At 35.4% G+C, this 19,452-nt stretch overlaps 1 protein-coding gene across 1 annotated transcript in view; it reads right to left on the bottom strand.

Moving 5' to 3' along the window:
* The window catches only part of SYNE1 (spectrin repeat containing nuclear envelope protein 1), a 304,753-nt gene that overhangs the window by 166,886 nt on the left and 118,415 nt on the right, over positions 1-19,452 (bottom strand). The window contains exons 33-46 of the mRNA XM_030446636.1: positions 16,261-16,488; positions 15,617-15,715; positions 13,702-13,889; positions 13,468-13,591; positions 12,131-12,297; positions 11,090-11,243; positions 10,183-10,811; positions 9,349-9,528; positions 8,058-8,208; positions 6,264-6,422; positions 5,351-5,533; positions 3,491-3,592; positions 1,593-1,796; positions 557-764 (exon numbers count right to left, since the gene is read on the bottom strand). Coding sequence (XP_030302496.1) covers positions 557-764; positions 1,593-1,796; positions 3,491-3,592; positions 5,351-5,533; positions 6,264-6,422; positions 8,058-8,208; positions 9,349-9,528; positions 10,183-10,811; positions 11,090-11,243; positions 12,131-12,297; positions 13,468-13,591; positions 13,702-13,889; positions 15,617-15,715; positions 16,261-16,488 — 2,776 coding nt within the window. The remainder of the gene's footprint in view (positions 1-556; positions 765-1,592; positions 1,797-3,490; positions 3,593-5,350; positions 5,534-6,263; positions 6,423-8,057; positions 8,209-9,348; positions 9,529-10,182; positions 10,812-11,089; positions 11,244-12,130; positions 12,298-13,467; positions 13,592-13,701; positions 13,890-15,616; positions 15,716-16,260; positions 16,489-19,452) is intronic.

The raw sequence follows: 19,452 nt of genomic DNA, 5'->3' as shown, positions 1-19,452 counted from the left end.
AGTGGGATTCATTTCACAAAAAGTTAGATTTTTCTGCTCTACACATCCAAATTCAAATAGTCACACAAGGTTCCTCTTCATAGGCCATGGGAAAAGACAGGCATTTTCAGACTATGATAAATCCCAATTTAATGTTTTATACTAAGATATTAATATAGATATTATCTAACATTTAAATTGCCTACTTCTCTCCTCTGACCATCCAGGAAGCACTTCAGATGGGGTCTTTTACATTATAATCATCTCGATATGGTTATGTACATCTCTTTATGGTAAACATACAAACTAGATTCATGCAATAATGTATATACTAAGAGTGAAGAAAGGTGGAGCTTAGCTTGCCTTTCATGCATATGGCATGTTTAAAGTTGAATTCTGTTTTTGTAAAATATGTTTTTCATAGCAGTTATCAAATGAATGTGAACAGGAGTTTCTGGATGGCTTCATAGGAAAATAAAATTATAATTGCAAGTGAAATCACTGGAAACTCTGGCAGACTCCAGAACGATTCATGGCTGTGGGCTAACAGCTCATATTAACAAGCCTGAAGACTCACGGAGGAAATGTTTTTCCAAGGACTCTTGCATGCTGGCCTGTGTTCTGGAACAGAGGTGATTCACAGCCTCATACTTCTTTAGTAAGGAAGTGACAGTGCCACCAAGACTTTCCAGCTCTACAGAATGGTATTTGCGACACAGGCTGTTGAGGTTCTCACAGGTCGAATCAATGCTGCTCTGCTGAAGCTGAAGGTCTCTTTGTATCTCCTGAAAACATGGTTACAACACAAATATGAAATTTGTAAAAAAAAAAAAAAAAAAAAAAACCCTCTCTTTTTCTCAAGCATTCCTTCTCCTTATATATGCTCTTTCCTTCTATGGTCTACTGCAAGTTCTAGACTCAGTGAAAGGAAGAAGCACTGGAGCATATTTCCTGAATTTTCCAAGAATCCTTGAAACTGAAGAGTCATCACAGAAATGTGAAAAATTATGTTTCTCCTTATTTGCCACTCTGTTAACAAATAACTAAATTTGAAGGCATATTGAATAACAATGGTTATTTTCAGTGAAGGCTGAAGATTTGTGTGAGATGTGATATGACACTGGTATTTGGTGGGACTTCTTGCAGAAAGGGAATTTTCATCTGCCTAGAGAGAAACATTTTGTTAGAAAATTAAATTTTAATTAGCTAGTATATCAACATAAACTTGTACTCATGCTGAAAAATATCTGCATGTGGTTTGTCATGGTATGATGTGTGTAATGGTATGCAATCAGGAGAGCTTGAGGATATAGATAAAATAATTCTTATTTTAGAAGAAGGAGGACTTCTGAGGTAGAACTTTGTGGCAAAATTGAATTTAATCTGGAGTCTTTTACTGTGATGAGTTATAAGTTCATTATTTGTATTGCAAGGGAGTCAGTGGACTCAAACATGCTGGCCTAATGACTGAAGAGTTTGATAATATTCTAGCAGCTGTTTGGGAGGTATCTTTGTATCATATTAAAACCAATCATAAACTGTAACAAAAGCCTTGATAAAAATCTAAAAATTGCTGCATAAGAAAAAACATATTAATGTTCTTCAGCACTAACCTTCACTTTATTAAGAGACTCAGGATCCAAGTTAGGTGCACAGCATAAGAGTGTCTCTTCCAGTTTTGTTAACCAGTCTGTCATCTCATCAATGCACTTCTGTAGCTGTGTCTTCTGAGTACTGAAATCCTTCAGTGTCTCTTTTGCTGTCTCTGACATTTCTTTGGTGTGTTCTAACTTCTGCCTCAAATCTGATTCTATAAACTAGAAGAAAAAGGTAATAAAACCTTTATTATGGTGAATGTTTATTGAAACAATGGAAGGTATGAAAGTGACACACAATGATATTTTTGCAGTCTTTAAACCTTTAACTAAACCTTTAACTAAACCTTTAACTAAGATTTTTACATAAATTAAAAAAGGCAACCATTCAGGCATAAGTATTAGATATACAGTAATCCAAAGAAGACGTACTTATAAAAAGCTGGACTGTGAACTGTTGAAGTTATTATCCACTTCTGAAAAATAAAGCAGTTGATCTTCCTTTGATAATATACCATATGTACCAAATATAACCTAAGCACGACTAGCTCCATAAAAAGAAATATGAACTGTTGATGTTTAAAAGCACTAAAGCTGAAGTGCCTCATTATAAGACAAATTGAAATTAAAGGCAGTACAAAATAAGGTTAAAATGTTGCCCATTAACCTTTTCAAAGTCAGAAATATGTGGAATTATAGCGGATGTTAGTTGTGTGCATATTACTAATAACAAGTAAATCGAATCAGTCATACTAGGGTAATATGTGTAATTAAGCAGTTACTGAAAATTCTAGTAACTATTTTTCTATATTCTCAGGATATGAGCTGGTCATGCTGCAGTTAACTTATTTGGTATTTGAATCTTGGCAAATAATTTGGGAATATATGTTCAGCTTGTAAGACTCAAATTTGCATTTATATATCAACTACACTTAGTTTTTAGCTAATTTAATATCTTTATTGAATTTTTTTTTAGTTGGAAATAGGTGTGCATTGGTTAACAATGATATTTTGCAAAACAATGTGCTCTAAGGTTCATTCTATGACTGATCACATATATTTATTACAAAAGATACAATTAAACCTGAATTTTCTGAACCACTCACATAGAGGAAACAATTTGGTAGAACATAAACTCTCCCATATAATTTGCACATCCTTATCCTATAGAATTCTTAACCCAAATCTGCTTGGTAATACAGGATTCTTTGTAGGTCACACCAGTATTTGAACAAGGCTTGAGAATTATATGAAGTTCCACTTAAATCCCATAGATGTTTTTTAAATAAATATCTATTGAGACATTTCCCTGTCTGTGAAAATCACAAAAGTCATTATCTTTTCAAACTTCCAACACCGAAAGGGAATAATCTCATATTGATTTCTCTTTGGAGAACATCCAAAACAGTAATACTTCTGGTTTGCATGTGCCCTAGAACATCAAAAATAAGGACCTAGCCAATAAAAACAGCTAACCTGAAGTGATTGTATTCTATCCAGCTCTTGAACCAGCCAGTTCAAGGCACTAATTCCAGTCCACTGAAAAATAATTTTGGTTTGGTGAAGCAAATGAACATATTTTACTACATTATTATTCTTTCAAAGAAGCAAACTCTATGCTCATATATATATAATGTCACCTAATGTTGGGCAGTGAGCATAATCTGTCTCGTATCTGATCAGCAACCTTATAAACTATTTATTTGATTTTGCTTTAGTAAAAAATACAACTACAACCCTAATGTTGAATTAATTATTGCAGAAAAAAAGCAAAGTTGGCCAAACAAATATGAACAAAGTATAGTTACAATACATTTCACCTTAAAAGAAAAAGACAGTAGAAGAAAAAAATTTCAGGAGGATTTTCCTCTAAGTCATTTGAGCACAATCTGTCATTACCAGTATCTTTATTTTACCTGGAGATCTGCAGGAGGCTCTTGACTATGGGTCAGTTCTTTGAGATCTGAAATTTTGGAACTAAGCTGCTCCAACTTCAGTTCTTTGTCCTTGACTTCAGACTGGAAAAGAGGCATGGTCAGTCTCATACCAAACTACAAGATTTTAGACTGTCAGAAGGATGCTTCATCAATTGTATAAAAGGAAGAATATAAACAAAGCTTAGCATCCAGAGGGAAAACACTGTTGTTCTATTAGTTGTATTCTCTAAAAATCTCCTACTTCTTTTCCTTTATTAGACTTAGTTCTGAGACTTTCTTCCCCTCCATTTAAAAAAAAAAACCACACACATTTTTTAGCATATAAAATGAACTAATAGCTTTAGTTTCTTGAAACTGGCTGAAGAAAGATGGGTATGTCATTGTTTATTCAACTGGAAAAATCTGCTGTGGTTTTTAGGTTCAACTTAATGGAATGCAGAGCATAATACATGTTCTCTCTGCTTTTTATTACAAGGAAGTGAGCTTTTGGAAAAATAATTAGACTAAAATATTTAACACAAAGGGGAATTAAAAAATGCAGCTATACATGCACTGCATATCTGGACCTTGTATTATGTTCATATAAATCCAGGATAAAAAGAAATATTCAACTTATTAAAAACAATAGCACAGTGAGAGAGAAAACTTTAATTTCTGTAACTGTAGTTGTAAAAGATGAGGCAAGTATTTGGTGTGAATTCTATTACCCAAACTTTCTTTTCTAAAAAATTCAGACAGATCACTACAATTCAAAGGCTAGACTGTGGATTTCAGGATTAAATTACTGCATTTAACATCTGACCTGAATGACAGAAATTCAGGTGGTCCCAGAATAATCCTCAGGGCTTTTTTTTTTGTTGTTGTTTAGGGAGGGTATATTGGGTGATTGATCAAGACAGACAAGCAGTGGTGTGGACCAAGGAAAAAGCACAATGATTATTTCTGTCCATGCCCATCTATTTCTGATTGCTGAAATGGCAGGACTTTTCTGTCAGGGAACAGCCTTTTTTCTTACCTTTGTAAGAGAGAATGCAAAGGAAGTGTTACAGCCTATACATTCAGTGACTGCAAATGCACTCAGAGGACTCATGTCATCTGCTGTTCTGTCTCTCCTGTGGATCAGGTACACCCATGGTTTGGGTACTGGCTGCCTTTGCCAAAATTTGTCAGTATCAAATCTGATTTGGAGTAATCTGATTGCTATACTAGTCAGAAAGGTAGCCTTAAGCAAAATAATGATTTAGCACCATTTTATATTCTATCATACTACTTGCATATGTTCACTGTGCATCTTCTTAAGGTCACAATTAATTCCAAATGAAGTAGAATATGGCTTATTCTTAGGCTGATCTGATGTATATTCTAGGTTGATAGTGGTACAGTGAACACTACTTGGATTCCTTTAACAGTTTAACACTACCCAGAAACTAAAGACATCATCTTACTGAAATTGTTTGAACCTAACAGCCCAGTATGTCTTTTATTTCCTGGAAGAAGAGATTTTGAAACTACTAAATTTTTGCTTAACTTGAGATGCAGTTATCTAAAATTTCCATCATTTTCTATTGAAACAGGGTTCAGTCCAGTGCCATGCTTTTTCAAGTTTTTATGCTTGTAAGAACACACTGCCATGGATTTCTAGAACCAAAATAACTATAGATTCAGTAAGAGATGTGCCATTCTTGTTTCTGTCAGAAGCAAATAGCCTGAAAACAACCGTCATGCTGCTGGATAGCCATTGATAGCCATTGGGTTAGTGATACCACTACTTGAACAGGGGGCTCAGTGATCTATAGCAGCACAGCCCTATCACTTGAGATTTTTGTCCAGAATAAGCACCTGGAAGTCTTTAAGGAAGACCTCCATTCTCTGACTATTACTCAAGTTGCCGATTCCTTCATTCAGCTGAGAAATGCATTTATTGCACCATCCATCCATTTCATCTCCAGTTTTCAGGATGTCATCCCATAGAGACAGGCTTAGACTCAGCTGGTCAATGTTACTTTCAATTCTTTCGGACACCTATTAGGAGAGAATATATCAATACCATTCACAAATAAGTTTTAGATTTCTTTGTTTTCCACTTAGTTATAAGAGAAATAATTAGTAAGCCTAGGTGAAATAGTTTTCTTATAGCTAGGTCTAAGTTTTGAATTCTAATTTCAGTTTAGTTACCCAAATCATAAAATAAGCAAAAAACCATATGTGACTATTTCTTAAAAATATATATATTTCTTACGGACTAACAGTTTTATGTTTAAATAAATTCTATCTTTTAAAACAGCTCCATTTGTATTTCTTACATAATGTAAAGCAGTATTAATTTGAAAATGTAAAATATTAACTCCTATATTTTGTTTCTTGCTGTAATGTTCTCTTTCTCAACACAGTCACATCTTTTGTAGTGTAGACAAAAATAATTTACTGCCTAACTTATTTATTCCAATTTATTTTAATGAAGATTGTCCTTAGGGGAGAATCCAATCCAAAATTATAGTCAGAAGTGTGCACTGAGCAGATTTATACCAGTAACATTCACACATTGTTTTAAGACATAATTTTAAATATATGACATAGATTTCACAACTTTGTATGCACAATGGATGCCAAATCCCTCTGATTAACCCTTTGAGATATACTTCAAACTAAATTTAACTAAACAATTGCATTCTAAGATCCTAAGAATATAGTCATACTGTAAACTTAGCCTGACATAAAAACTATACGCAGTGTATAAATACCAGAGTCTTACATCGAGCCATTTGTCCACTGTAGAGTTCATATCTGTTTTTATGGCAGAGGGGTCACAGTTCTGCACTCTTTTCAATTCTGCTAACAAATGTTTTCCTTTATTGGTGAAAGTGTCCAGGTCTTTTTGTTTATCACTCAGATCATTCTTGGCAGCTTCATGCTGTGGAAATAAATAATTGTTTGTTTAATGAAGCCTTGTAGAAAGAAAGAAAAATCCACTTCTCCAGGCACCCATACCTAAGCCTATGGTATATGCCATGCATGGGATTATTCTCAATCAGCAGATCATCCAGTATTTAGCTATGCCACAAAATACAGAGTTACTGATATGGTCTTCTCATGAGGATGATCAAATAGTATGATTGTTCTTATAAATAAAGCACAAAGGTGAAAATAAATTCTGAATATTCCCCACTTGGTGACCTGCTATCTTTAGGATTTAAGACAATTTTTAAAGTATTATTATTTTTATTCATCTGATTCTACATGTCTAAAATTGAATAACAAGAGTCCATTATTTTCCACCTAGTATCTAAAATCAATTCTGGGATTACAACAGAGGAAACAGAGGGTGTTGCAAACAAAATTTAGAATTGTAAATCTTGCCACTCAATAGATACTCGGGAAAACAAAAATACAAATATGTTCAGAAGGGAATTAGACAAAATCTTCAGGGCTACTAAATTTGCAATTCTAATAGGGAAATGTTTAAAACACTGTCACTGAAGATGTGACAACACACTGAGAAACGATCACAGTGAGCATTTTAGTTTTTTTTTAACAAGTAGTGCAGGGAAGATAAGCTACTGGATGCAGTATAGCCCTGTAGCCACATCAACTTTGATATGGTACTGAAAAATATTTCTTGTGCTTTCCCTCTTTCAGGTCTAGCTGTGGCTACTCTGTAGCAGGAAATTCTCCACAGCCCAAGGTTCACATTCAGGAGAAGGATCATTCAGAATTACACTGATTTCTTTGTTAGACTGGTGAGCTCTGTTCTGGCTTTCAGTTCTGTTTATTCTAGTTCTATTTATTAGTCTTTCAATCTATTAAAAGGAGGTCATAAAAATGCACAATCTAGAATGAGGTTTATAAAGCTCTGACAGAAGAACTTTTTATGAAGAACTGAACCTATTCAGTTCCAAATGAATTTCTAAATGAAATTACCCTCTGCATGAACAGAAATATGAAATATTGTAACTGTTTTTCAGGACAGGCAGTTGGATAGCAGAACTTAGAATTTTAGAAATATAATCCAGTGAAATTAATGAAATGAAGGGATACAAATTCCTTATCTCTGCTCAATGGCCAGTATTTATATTGTACTCCATGAAATAAACAGTGGTATAGAAAGAGACAAACATAAGAATTATATCATCATCAGAAACATTTGCAATTATTTTCTCCATTCAAAAATTACCCTATATGGAAAAATATTGAAGTATGTTGACAGCAAGTACCCTTTCATATTATGATAGGAATATGTAATTTTAAAGTAATTTTAAATATAATGGAGATAAATTATGTTTTCCATATAAATAAATATTTTGCATTTCTAGGTGTTAAAATTATAGATGGCAACAATAAAATACAAATGAATACATTTCACAAAAAAAAAAATGCTGAAATTCTCCTTATCAGAATCAGTAAAATTTAAACCTTAAAAGTGAGTGTGACAAGATTGGACAGAAAATTCAAGGAATTTTAAACAAAGTTCAAGAGCACCTTGAAAACAGAAAATCCCATCTAAAACAAAGAGAATTTAAATCCTTCAAATGAAAATATGTGTAATTACCTTTGATAAAGTTCTCCTGACATCATCATGATCTTTCCAAATGGATTTGATCACGGAAGCAGTGTCAGCATTGTCTGTGACTTTCATTACTGTTGACTTCAAGCTCTGATATTCCTTCATCAGATCAATAAGAATACAGGACTGCTCCTTTCTGTAATGTGAAAAAAACACATTAAGACCTTTTGCTGTCATGTTTCTAACAGAAAAAACGTGATGTAGCAATTCACCGTAGGAAAATCAGGATGCAGTACTAAACATGTTTTGGTCAGCCAAGAAAATATTAATATTGAGGTTTTACAAACCACTGTGGGTCAACAAATCACAAAACATCTCACAGAAGAGATTGTACCGATCACAATCTCATATACATCAGATATTGAACTGACTTCAGCAAAAAGAAGACTGAAACTGGAATACAAGCTTCTCTCTTCCTAACTCTAGCATCTTACTGACTGGAAAGCACATTATAATGATGCTGGCACTTGGAGCTCATTTTTTTGTTCCTTCAGTATGGAGTATTTGGGGTGGGCGTAAAAAGAAGCATAAGTAAAAACTAAGGAATACAAAATAGGTCTGACCATCCTGTCCTCTGGTTGTCAGATGCATGCTTTTAGGTCTAGAACTATTTTGTTTCTGCACCTAGAAATAATTTATGTATATTGAGGGTGATGCAGCACAAAATCAATCTAGCACTTAATTTTACACCATGCAATTCAAAAAAGAACATTTGACGAAGTTTTCTTTAAAGATTACAAAGAGGTAGCTAAGACAAAGGAAAGGGCAAGATGAAATTTGCTTCAGTTCCTTTATCAGCTTTCATTCTTGTACAAAACTATCCTCTATCACTGGTCATACACTAATAATTGTTATGAGCCTGGTCCCTTGAGCAGACAGAAAGATTTAAATTTAAGAATGAGGGCACTGAATATAGTGTTGTCAGAAACACATCCGATAGAGAAGGAAAATGCATGCTAGAAAGAGAGTATGTGCTAGCTGGAGTGACAGTGAAAGCTCCATGGAAATTTATCATTCAGGAGAGTAAACAATAAATGCCCAAGTATATATACAAGTACTGTCCTGAGGATCTATCTGTGGCTTTGTTAATAGTGTAATGGCAATGGGTATAATAAACTTGGTTGATCCTGTTTTATCTCATACTCAGTATTTAACACACAAGTCCCATTTTTAATTTGGATTAATATAGCAAGAAGATACTGAATTTAAATAACTGTGTCTCTCTCCTCCACTAGAAAAGCCCTCTCTTTCTCACTCTAAGTCTAAATCTACTTACTTTTCATGTATGGCTTTCTTGGTATCCTGCCACAGAGATTCCAAGCAATTTATCTCTTTGTCAATCTCAGGAGCAAGTGTAATGTCTTTTTGGGCTATTAGTTTTGCTTTATCCATGAGCCACTGGAGTTCATGCTGGTGAGAATTCAGTTCTTCATCTAACTGGTTAAAGATCCTCAGTCTGCAAGTTAAAAGACAGGTTTCAAAATTACTTATCTTCACTTCTTTTTTTTTTCAGGAAAAAAGAGCTAAACAGTTGCTGTAAGAGTTACTGCACAAAAAGTTCTCTTTTTATAACATTTTCTACAATAACCTCAGGAAACAAGGTGTTATCTGGATTTTCTTCTGCTCCAGCTAGGCTCAGAATGTGATTTTTTTTGACACATATACAGCTATTCAATTATGTAGGTTTACTTATACCTTCACCTCAACAATGGAGGAAATACACGAAAATATTTATATTAATACCTAATTACACTATTTTCAATTTCTTCAGTGCATTTACAGTCTTCAATCTGGTAAGAATAGAGATACTGATATTATATTGGATTTGTAGTAGCTGTTTGGGTATTGGATTGGTTTGGACAAAATAAATTTCTGAGACAAAGGTTTTCTTGACTGTTCTTCCACTATAAAAATAAGTGGGACTTGCTTAGTGTCCTGCTCCTGTTGTCCCTCCATCCAAACAGCTCACTTACAAAGTCCTATTAAGTTGATATATGGACTACTTATATATGCCTGGCAAGAGATTTGGAATCCAGGCAGAAAACTCAAATGTTCCCAGTACAGTACAAGCAACCAAAGTACCAATCTCAAGGGTTAACATTGCTTTTACCTTTGCTGGAGGGCTTGCAGTGTTACCTCCTTCAGGCCCTCCTTGTCAGCCTTTTCTTCAATGTCTTCAAGACTCTTCAGCAGTTGTTCTTTATGTTCCATGAAAGATCTTTGCAAGGCTCCAAGAGCTTGTGCCTCACTCTGTTTGGTTCCAAGCAGGCTTTGAACTGCCTCAAGTTCCAAGCACAGATTATCCACCACAGCCCTGCAGGAGGTCCTCTGCTCAGAAATGCTGTGTTTTAGATGATACTGGGCCTTGGTAAGGGAACCATCCAAACTGATGGCAACAGATTCCAGCTTGTGAAGGTCTTGAATAACAAGACTGAGTTTATTCTCCAATAACTCCGATTTAGCTTTATCCATATTTCCTGTTTTCTCCACTGTCTGCCTCAGCTGGTGGAGCACTCCTGCTGCAGCACTATGGAGCTCCAGGAATACTCGCAGCTGCTCCAGAGCCTCTTGTCTTTGGCAAGTTATTTGACTTGCCTCCTGGAACATCTGAAAGCAATCTTCAGTCTTTCCCTGCAATGTCTGCTGGTCCTCTGGGCAGCTAAAAGAACACAATTTATCTACATGTTCCTTCAGACTTTGTAACTGCTGTTTCTTACTTTCAACTTCCATTGAGTGATTCTATGGGAAAGAAAATAAGGCTGGGTTTCTTCTTCCATTTCAAAGTTCAGACAACATTTTATTACAAGCAAAACAAGTAGTATGGAGGTGCTTTCGGTAAGAATGGGTCAGCATTACAATTTTGCTTTGAACTGGTCAAATAACAGCTATCTGTACATGACTGCAACAGCGTACTGGTTTTCAAACAAATAAATTACCTCATGCTAGTTTTAGATTAATATTTAGCTGAATGCAGTGTACAATTTTTCTGTCTTTAATATTTACATCCAGAAATTTACCTTATTGTGAGATGCAGCTAGCTGTTGATCAGCTGTGTTTATCTCTGAAGTGGCTTGTAGTTCAGCAAGAAACTTCTTAATCCAGTCTGAAAAGCTGAGCAGGAGCTCATCAAACTGCCTGTGCTCAGCAACAAGAGACTGAAGGAAGCTGATCCTATAAGACGTCAGATGTAAATATGAAAGTGCTTGATGTAAATTAATCAATTGCCATAATCAAAACCACCATTAAAATCAATGCAGGTGGAAAGGAAAAAGGATATGTTAATTACAAATGTGACGACTGATGTGTTGATTTCTTAACTGGGAAATAACACTTGAGAGCACCAGTTTGGCTCTCTCCTATTTCCACTGTTTTATTTATATCAGCTGTTAGAAATGTTCCAAATAATCAAAGTGTGCTTTTCAACTTTTCTTCATTAGGGTGACCCCAGTAAAGAGAACAATATTGATGGAAACTCAACTTCAATTTTCAGATATAGCAGTTCTGTTTGCCTATCAGCTGGAAGATCATGTGGAAGGTGTCAGTCTCATGAATTTAGGAAGGGACCGAGTATCTAGATGCTCTACATCCCCTGAAGTAATTGTACACAAAGGAACACAATTCAGAGGAATGTGTCCAGAGGAATACTCAGCACCTAGCAGAACTAAGCTTCTAAACCTTGAACTTAAAAAAAGGCCTTGTAATTCACCTTCCCATTTCCCTTGGAACTTTTTCTATGTCATTTTCAACATGAAGTGCTGTGTAGAAGACCATTATATTGTTAAACAACCATATCGAGAAAGTGCCAGGATGATGTTATTGAGAAGAATCTATTATTTAAGCTTCTTAATAAAGAGTAAAATGTGTATGTCCAGCAAAACAGTTGAATTCTAAATATATGATAAATTACAGTTTCAAAAAAGAGAGGCAGTATTCCTGATCCTAACATGAGCCAGAAGGTAGTACTGTAAAAAATCCTGTAAATGTTTCAGGATTGGGATTTCTCATCTGGATATTGGTGACTCTCATTTAACATGTAAAATACATTTTTAAGCACAAACCTTTTATCAGCAGTTTGTGGTAAAGCTTTCCACCTCTTATCCAGCTCTTCAAATCTTTCTTTTATTGCTTTCACACACTGTTCTGAAGCTGTTGGGAATAGTGACTCATTTAATTGTACCAGCCTCGCATAGGTTGAAGCATGGGACCCAATGTCTGCTTGCAAATCCTGACAAAAGAATGGAATGTACAGCCTTTAAATTAAATATGGCATTATATTTTGCAAAATAACAATCATAATGCAATATCAGACAGGGATTTCAAGTACAATGCTTTGAGAGAAGTGAATGAGGACAGTCAAATCCTTTCAGGAACTGAGTCTATTAGGACAAGCAGACACTCAATACCTCTCAGACAGCTAAATCTTCAAATGTAATTTGGTAAGGATTTATGAAAGTTGTGGGTTTTTTGTCCTTCAGGGCAAAGTGCAACCTTTCTACATAGCTCTACTATGTGATGAAATTGGCTAAAACCAATGTGAAGTTCTGCAGTATATTCTGTGTGCAGCAATAGAATTGTGAGGTAATGTCACAAACTGGCCCAGACAAAAAAAAAACAACAAAAAAAAATTTCTTCTCTTCAGTTATATTTAAAACAGACATATCAACTCATAGAGTCTCTATAGGGATGGTAAAAGATGCTATTTTGGCCAACTGCTTCATATTAAACTAAAATCAAATAGCAAAAATTCCAAGAGAAGGAATACTTTAGAATGCAATGAAAGTCCTGTGTTTAAAAAAAAAAACAATCAGAAATCAGTTTTTCATTGTGCTTTCAAAACCTTTGAGCATTTTGTAATCTGAGCAACTTTCCTCACATGCAAAAAAAATGGAAAGTAGTGTTGTCTTAAAAAAGAATTTCTCTAGAGGAAGGATCCAGTGACAACCAGATGAATATCATTTTTTGACAAATAGGAATAACCAGGGCGTTACTTTTCCTGAGCCAGCATATCATATTAGTAAATAACATTCTTCCTGTCATATTCTTATTCTTGACAAATAGCAACAGTGGTAATGTAATACTTCCCTTTGACATTTCCAAAGCCCAAAATCATGTGACTTTTCAGATTACACCCAAGCAGGTTTGTTCCTTAAAAGGTACAGAGAAAAAAACCCAAAAAAACCCCAAAACCCACCAAAAACCAAGCAGCCTCCTCCCCCCAAACCAAACCAAACCAAACAAAAAAACCAAAACCAAACCGATCAACCAACCAAGCAAACAAAAAAAACCCCAAACCCCCCCCCCCCCCCCAAAAAAAACCCCACAAACAAAAAAAACAAAACAAAAAACCCAACCAAACCAGGAAATATAGGGGGCCAATCTTTTAGTTGAAATGTACCTGCAGTGACTGCAATTCACCTTCCAGTTTAACTCTGTCAGCAGAAACATACTGCTCTAAAGGACTGGCTGTATCTTCACATCCCTCCAACCAGGTCTGGAAGGCAGACAGCTCTTTCTCCTGCCTAAAAAAATTAGAGTGGACAGTTACCAGCACAAGTCATCCCCTCAGCCTCACACACTGACCACTTGAAGGTCTAAGTGTCCATCATAACAGAAGTGAGAGCTTACTCACTTCTGCCAGTTAGCCAGGAGAGTCTCTAATAAGGTCTGTTTCTCTTTAGCTTTTTCTAGCACCTTTTCATATTTCTGCTGCAATGCTGTGACCTCCTGAGCAGCTTTTTCTTTGTCAGCTACCTTTCGGGCACAGGCTGAGAGAGAGGTCAGAGTGTTGCTCAATTTTTCCACCGTATGACAAAGGTCCTAATGAATATGTAAAAGAAAGAGAAGTCACATATATAGACAACAATGCTAGGGTAATGATGGTGGAAAAAAATCCGTACTTAAATTTTGAAGCAATGGTGCATTCACCAGATCCTGAAGTCCATGCATAACTTGCAATTTGCTCAACTTCATCCTAGATCCACATGTCCCAAGTATATCAGTAACTGTCTTGTAATGGGGAAAGACTTTCTTAAGAACAGCGTTAAAGAAAAAAAACTCACCAACCAAAGGCTCAGATTTTCTGAACGGGCATGTGACACAGCATCATCATGCAGGACAAAACTCCACATTCCCTAACATCTATCTAAGAGTTACTCTGATTTATAAAAAATCAGTAATTGTAAATGCTCCCTCCAAAATATGAGAAGTGTCAGACTTGCAGGCCATGTCATGATGTGGGAGAAGTAGGGAACAATTCCTATGAACTTATGTCAGCATTAGCTAAAGGTCTTTTTCATAGAAGAAGCATCTCCTGTTGACCAGACCCTCCAGGGTCACCATTTCTAGAGAGGCTGGAAATTTTCATATGAAAATGACTGAAATGTAATCCAATGAGTTAGAGAAACACACAAAAAAATAGAATTAAGAAGTACCAAATCACACGTGTGCAGTAATAACAACACTAGTCATGGTTATAATTACAGCTATGAAAGAAATAAAACATTAGAGGACATATGAATTATATAGCAAGCTGCTAATGTTTAAATTTGTAAACAAACAAACAAATCCACATTAAGGCATTGAATCATCATGATCCCGTCAGCAGGACAAGAGTTTACTGTAGCATACTCAGCATAAAAGCATATTTAAAAGCAAATAATAATAATGATTATGCATGCTGTCCGGATAAATTATCCATACACAAAATGTTTTTCCTCAACAAATACCAAGTTTTTTGAAGCGAAGAGGCCAGGTGTACTCTGCATACAGCCTTTGCAAGTGTTTATCATTAAGCTCAGAAGAAACTATATGTATTTTCCTGCCAAGAAAATCACTAAAAGTTTTTTCCAATATTTTCCTAGAAAGGACTATAATGATTACTGAGGAAAGAACATGAGAAGCTTATAGACACAGACGAAAAATGCAACACCAAATTTCCTGACGTTTGGGATTTATTGTAGTTTGAATACCAATCCAGTGTTTGTTTTCCTTTTGTAATAGATGGAATGAAATGCCCAAACATCCATGAATTTCTGGTGTCACAGATAAAGTCTTGTCAGTTGAAATGTCTGCATGTCAGACAGGAATGTCTCCCAAGTCTGTGCATTGCCTAAGAAAAGCTACTTTCAAGGAGTTTTTGTATGTTTGTTTGTTTGTTTGTTGTTTTGTTTGTTTATTTTCAATATATCAAGAGCCAAGTTTCTTCAAAATCTTTGAGGAAAAATGTCCAGAATACCTGTTTCTTGTGTTTTATATTTCATAATGTTTTAGAACCTGAAAGATTTGAATTAATACTTCTAGGCTTTCCTTTATCTAGGTCAGGAAGAATCTCCCCAAGCCTGTCTGAAGAGTTGAGAAATAGCTGTGCAAACCTGCTTAAGCTTGCCCTGGGTCTGCCCACCCCTACAGGCCTTCCTTGCCTCCCTCTGCCTCTCCCATAGGCTGTGTGGCATCAGGCAGCCCCTGACATGAAGGTTGTGTTCCTTTGAGGACATCAGTGTGGCAGTGTGCCCCAAGTTTGGTGGCAGGGATCGCCACGCGCTCACCGTGCAATCCTGAAGGGCTGCGTATGTTGCTGCTACTGAAGAGCACGATGTGAGAGGCTCAGATAGCTTAGCTTCAAAGTCAGTCACTGTCTGCTCTACCTGTGGAGAAAAGGCAAATCAGAGAGTCTAAAACCAGAGGGAAATACATAAATAATGCTTTAAATAACATGCTTTAAATGCTGAGTATCAAGAGCATGCTATATCCTAAGCTTCTGTCGTGCTGAGTGCCTTTAGAAGTTAGAGGGTGCTAACTGGGCTCAGCTCCTTATGACTGGGACAACAATAATATTTCAGTTATTTTCCTCATGACCTCATAACAGCACAAAATTAAAGTTAAAGTGCTTATACGAAGTATGGATGTGGTTTATTAGTGCCATATCCAGGAGTATTGCTGAGGTTTCTAAGACAGCATAATTTTTTGAGTGTATTTATTCTAGTATCTTCCTGAGCTGGCCTTTTAAATCATTCAAAGCACAGATTCCTGTATAGAGGGCTTGCAATTACCTTACAGATCTGCTCGTATATTCTAGTTCATCCTATTTGATTATGCATTTTATATTCAATTTTCAAAAATAAACAAAACCAAAACCACACTTAATTTTATATATTGGTGCAAACTGTTTATTAAATTTTGCATTGTCTACCTGTTTAAGGCTATCTTCATACTTTTGCTGTGTTGAGGCATTCCCTGTGATTGTTCCTTCCAGTCTCTGTGCATGATCTCTTAGCTCTTCCCAGTACCTTTTGACCTGAGTCAATTTGGCTTTAATATGTGCACATTCTCCAGAGGTAACAAACTGGGAAAAAGATTCAGCTTCCTCTTCTAGCTTCGAGATTCCAGTTATTTTACCATCTATTTCTTTAATAATAACCTAAAATGTAAAGTAATAATAGATAAAGAGGTACAATAAGGTTTTAATTATCAGAAAAATATTTCCTGTTTCATTGTTTTACCCGTTACAAATAGTCTTCATGAAAAAAAGTAAATAAGAGGAGAGATCATTAGCCACATAAATAATTAGTTATAAATCTTTAAAAGGACTTGGAAAGTCTCCTTTCCTTTTTAAATTATGCACTGGAAAATGTTTAAAACACCCTGCCCTAAAACAGTGTATGTAAAGAGTAATTAGGATTGCCTGAGGTGCATATTTTCAATAGCAAACAAGACGGTTCATATTTTAGTATCTCTTACTTCATAGCAAATTAATACAGTATTCTCTTAAGGATTAAAAACAAGTACAAGATTAAAAAACAGAAGTGTATAACTGAAACCAAAATTGTTAAAGAGCTGAATCCTAACAGCTGATTACTTGTGTTTATTAATTTTTCAAAACTTAAAAAGTAAAACATGCTATAGTTGCAAAAAACCAATAGATGTTGCTTCAATTTTTAATATAATTTTCCATGGCATAATAATAAAGAATTAATCAAATTTATTTATGAGGTAGAATGAGTGTGCCCTTAGGCAGAGGATTAAATAAAGAAGCACATTACAACATAAATAGGAAAAAATGAAATGACAGTGATAATAGCCTTTGGTCTTCTATGTCATTTAGTAAATGCAAAAAGACAAACTATCACTGCTTTTACATTTCATCAGCAGTGTCTCCTATATTTTTGCACTGGTAAGGTAGACATGAGAGCTAGATCATCAAGACAGAATCAGTGTCACGGACTCAGTGATAACTTATCCAGTAAACATCTGTGAACTTGAAAATAATTTTTTTTCCCAACAGAATTCTTTTAACTTCTGCTGATGTACCGTGTTCATGGAGCTCTTCTCAAAAGCAGTGAAAAATATGCATTGGGAGTGAACTGAGAGCCAAGAGCACTCTGAAACTGAAAAAGGCACAGAATTCTTGGATATAAATGTTAAGATATGGATGTATATGACATTAACAAAAATGCTCCTGAAAATGCACTCTCAAAAGCATAGAAAGTGCCCATCTTCTGCTAAAATTGTGATTAAAATATGGTATCCTGTCTGGCATTATAAAGGCCAAGAGTGGTTTACTGCAACATTCAGAGTCTAGAATTAACAGGGTTACAGTACAGAAAAAAATGTGGTGCTGTTAACATTTATAGCATCTCTTTGTGCGATATATTCTGAATTAATTCAGATTATAAAAGACCTTTTTTTGGCATAAGAATAGAGTGCTAAGGAAAAATACCAGATTTGTGGCCCTGAAGCTGAAATTATCTAACAATGCAGCAGATACAAATGAGGCAGTGCTTTTTCACTCCCACGCTATTCTGTTAAATTCAGTTACATAAAAGAAGGTGGATAACTGAGGCCTTCAGACTCTCACTGAGTCTACCACCAGTGGTAACTACTTGTGAAAACTGTCATTTTGTTCACCAGGAATTTGGGAGAAATATGTAGGTGAAAATCTGGGTCTACTGAAGTCATTGGGAGTTTGCAACCAATGTCTCCAAAAGTGGAATATTAACACTACCTATGATAATTACATTCAGCTGACACCAGTTTTGGGGGGGGGTTTATGTGGTCAACCAAAGACATCAGTGAACACCATTTTTCATGTGTATTTCACTTCATATTGCAATAACCCCTACTAATACATTGCACTAGAAATTATGAACTAAGCACGCTGATTGGTGGTGTGATATCAAGCAAATCACAACACAACAAAAAATTGTATTAAATCAAACACAAAGCAATTGTGCTGAAGAAGACCTTCAGCTATGTCCAGGTATTGAATTTTAGATGACTCATTTCACACATCCCACTTCCTAAAACTGGTTTGTTCATCTGAGTTTTGATGATTTACCCTAAGCTTTATCTGGAGGATTTTCTCCACGTCATGTCTCTTCACTCAGACATTTTTAAAAGTTACTCCCTGGTAATTTTCTTTCTGTCATGAAGTTAAAGTGAAGAAAGCTTATGCTGGCATTTTCAAAAACCTGCATTGCAGTTTAAAAAGTACTGTTTATTTGCATATATAGCAAGAAACAACCTTTCTGGGAAATTGGCTTGAATAGACTGGTGGGGCTTAACTAGGCTCCATTTAGACCATCGACAGTTGTTAAATTATAATCCAATCATAAGATGCATTTCTTTTCTATCTTAATCTTTTGAATCGTATCTAGGAAGTAGTGAAAAGCACAACTACACGACAGTGTATGCCAGTGGAATGAATGCATATATCCTATTTCACAAGGAAATTGTTTCTGAATGGCTGTGCTGATGAAGCAAGATGATGAAGCGTTGCTGTGTTCTTCTGTGAAGAAATAGAGATTTTATTTATTTATTTATTATTTGGTGTAGATAAAATGGTGATCAAACTAAGATCAGGAAAATTTGGTGGTAAACTGTTTCTGCTAGATGAAACAAGTGCATTATGGGATCCTTTGGAAAGGTTTGCTGTCAATCTGGTCCATGACTGCAAGCAGTTGCACACCTGCATGCAATGCTTTCTGAACAGTGTTACAGAATAAAGCAAATGGCAGTGTGCACTGCATATGGAAAAACTCTGTCCCTTAGAAACGGGCAGTTTCAGAGAAGTTAAATTTTCGTCTGTCAGATGATATGAAGTCAGCCCTCAAAATGTAATGTTGGAGACAATATGCAACTCAGCAGGAGGAAAGTACACCACTACATATCTACAGGAATGTACACAGAATTTAAAGCAGTGTAGATGTAATAGCAATAAATGGTATATAGGTTTGCAAGCTACTGAGAGCAACAGTTTATTATTTCAGCATAAAAGATACATAAATCAAGTTATAACTTTAGTTATAGAACTAAATCAAGTTATAACAAGATTAAAATCAAGTTCTATATCCACTGGCTGATCAATGTTTTAAAATAAAAAAAT

This window comes from Calypte anna, chromosome 3 (genome assembly GCF_003957555.1).
Source record: "Calypte anna isolate BGI_N300 chromosome 3, bCalAnn1_v1.p, whole genome shotgun sequence".
Lineage (NCBI taxonomy): Eukaryota > Metazoa > Chordata > Aves > Apodiformes > Trochilidae > Calypte > Calypte anna.
Note: the sequence above shows the minus strand (reverse complement) of the source record. Positions and strands in the feature narration are given on the sequence as shown.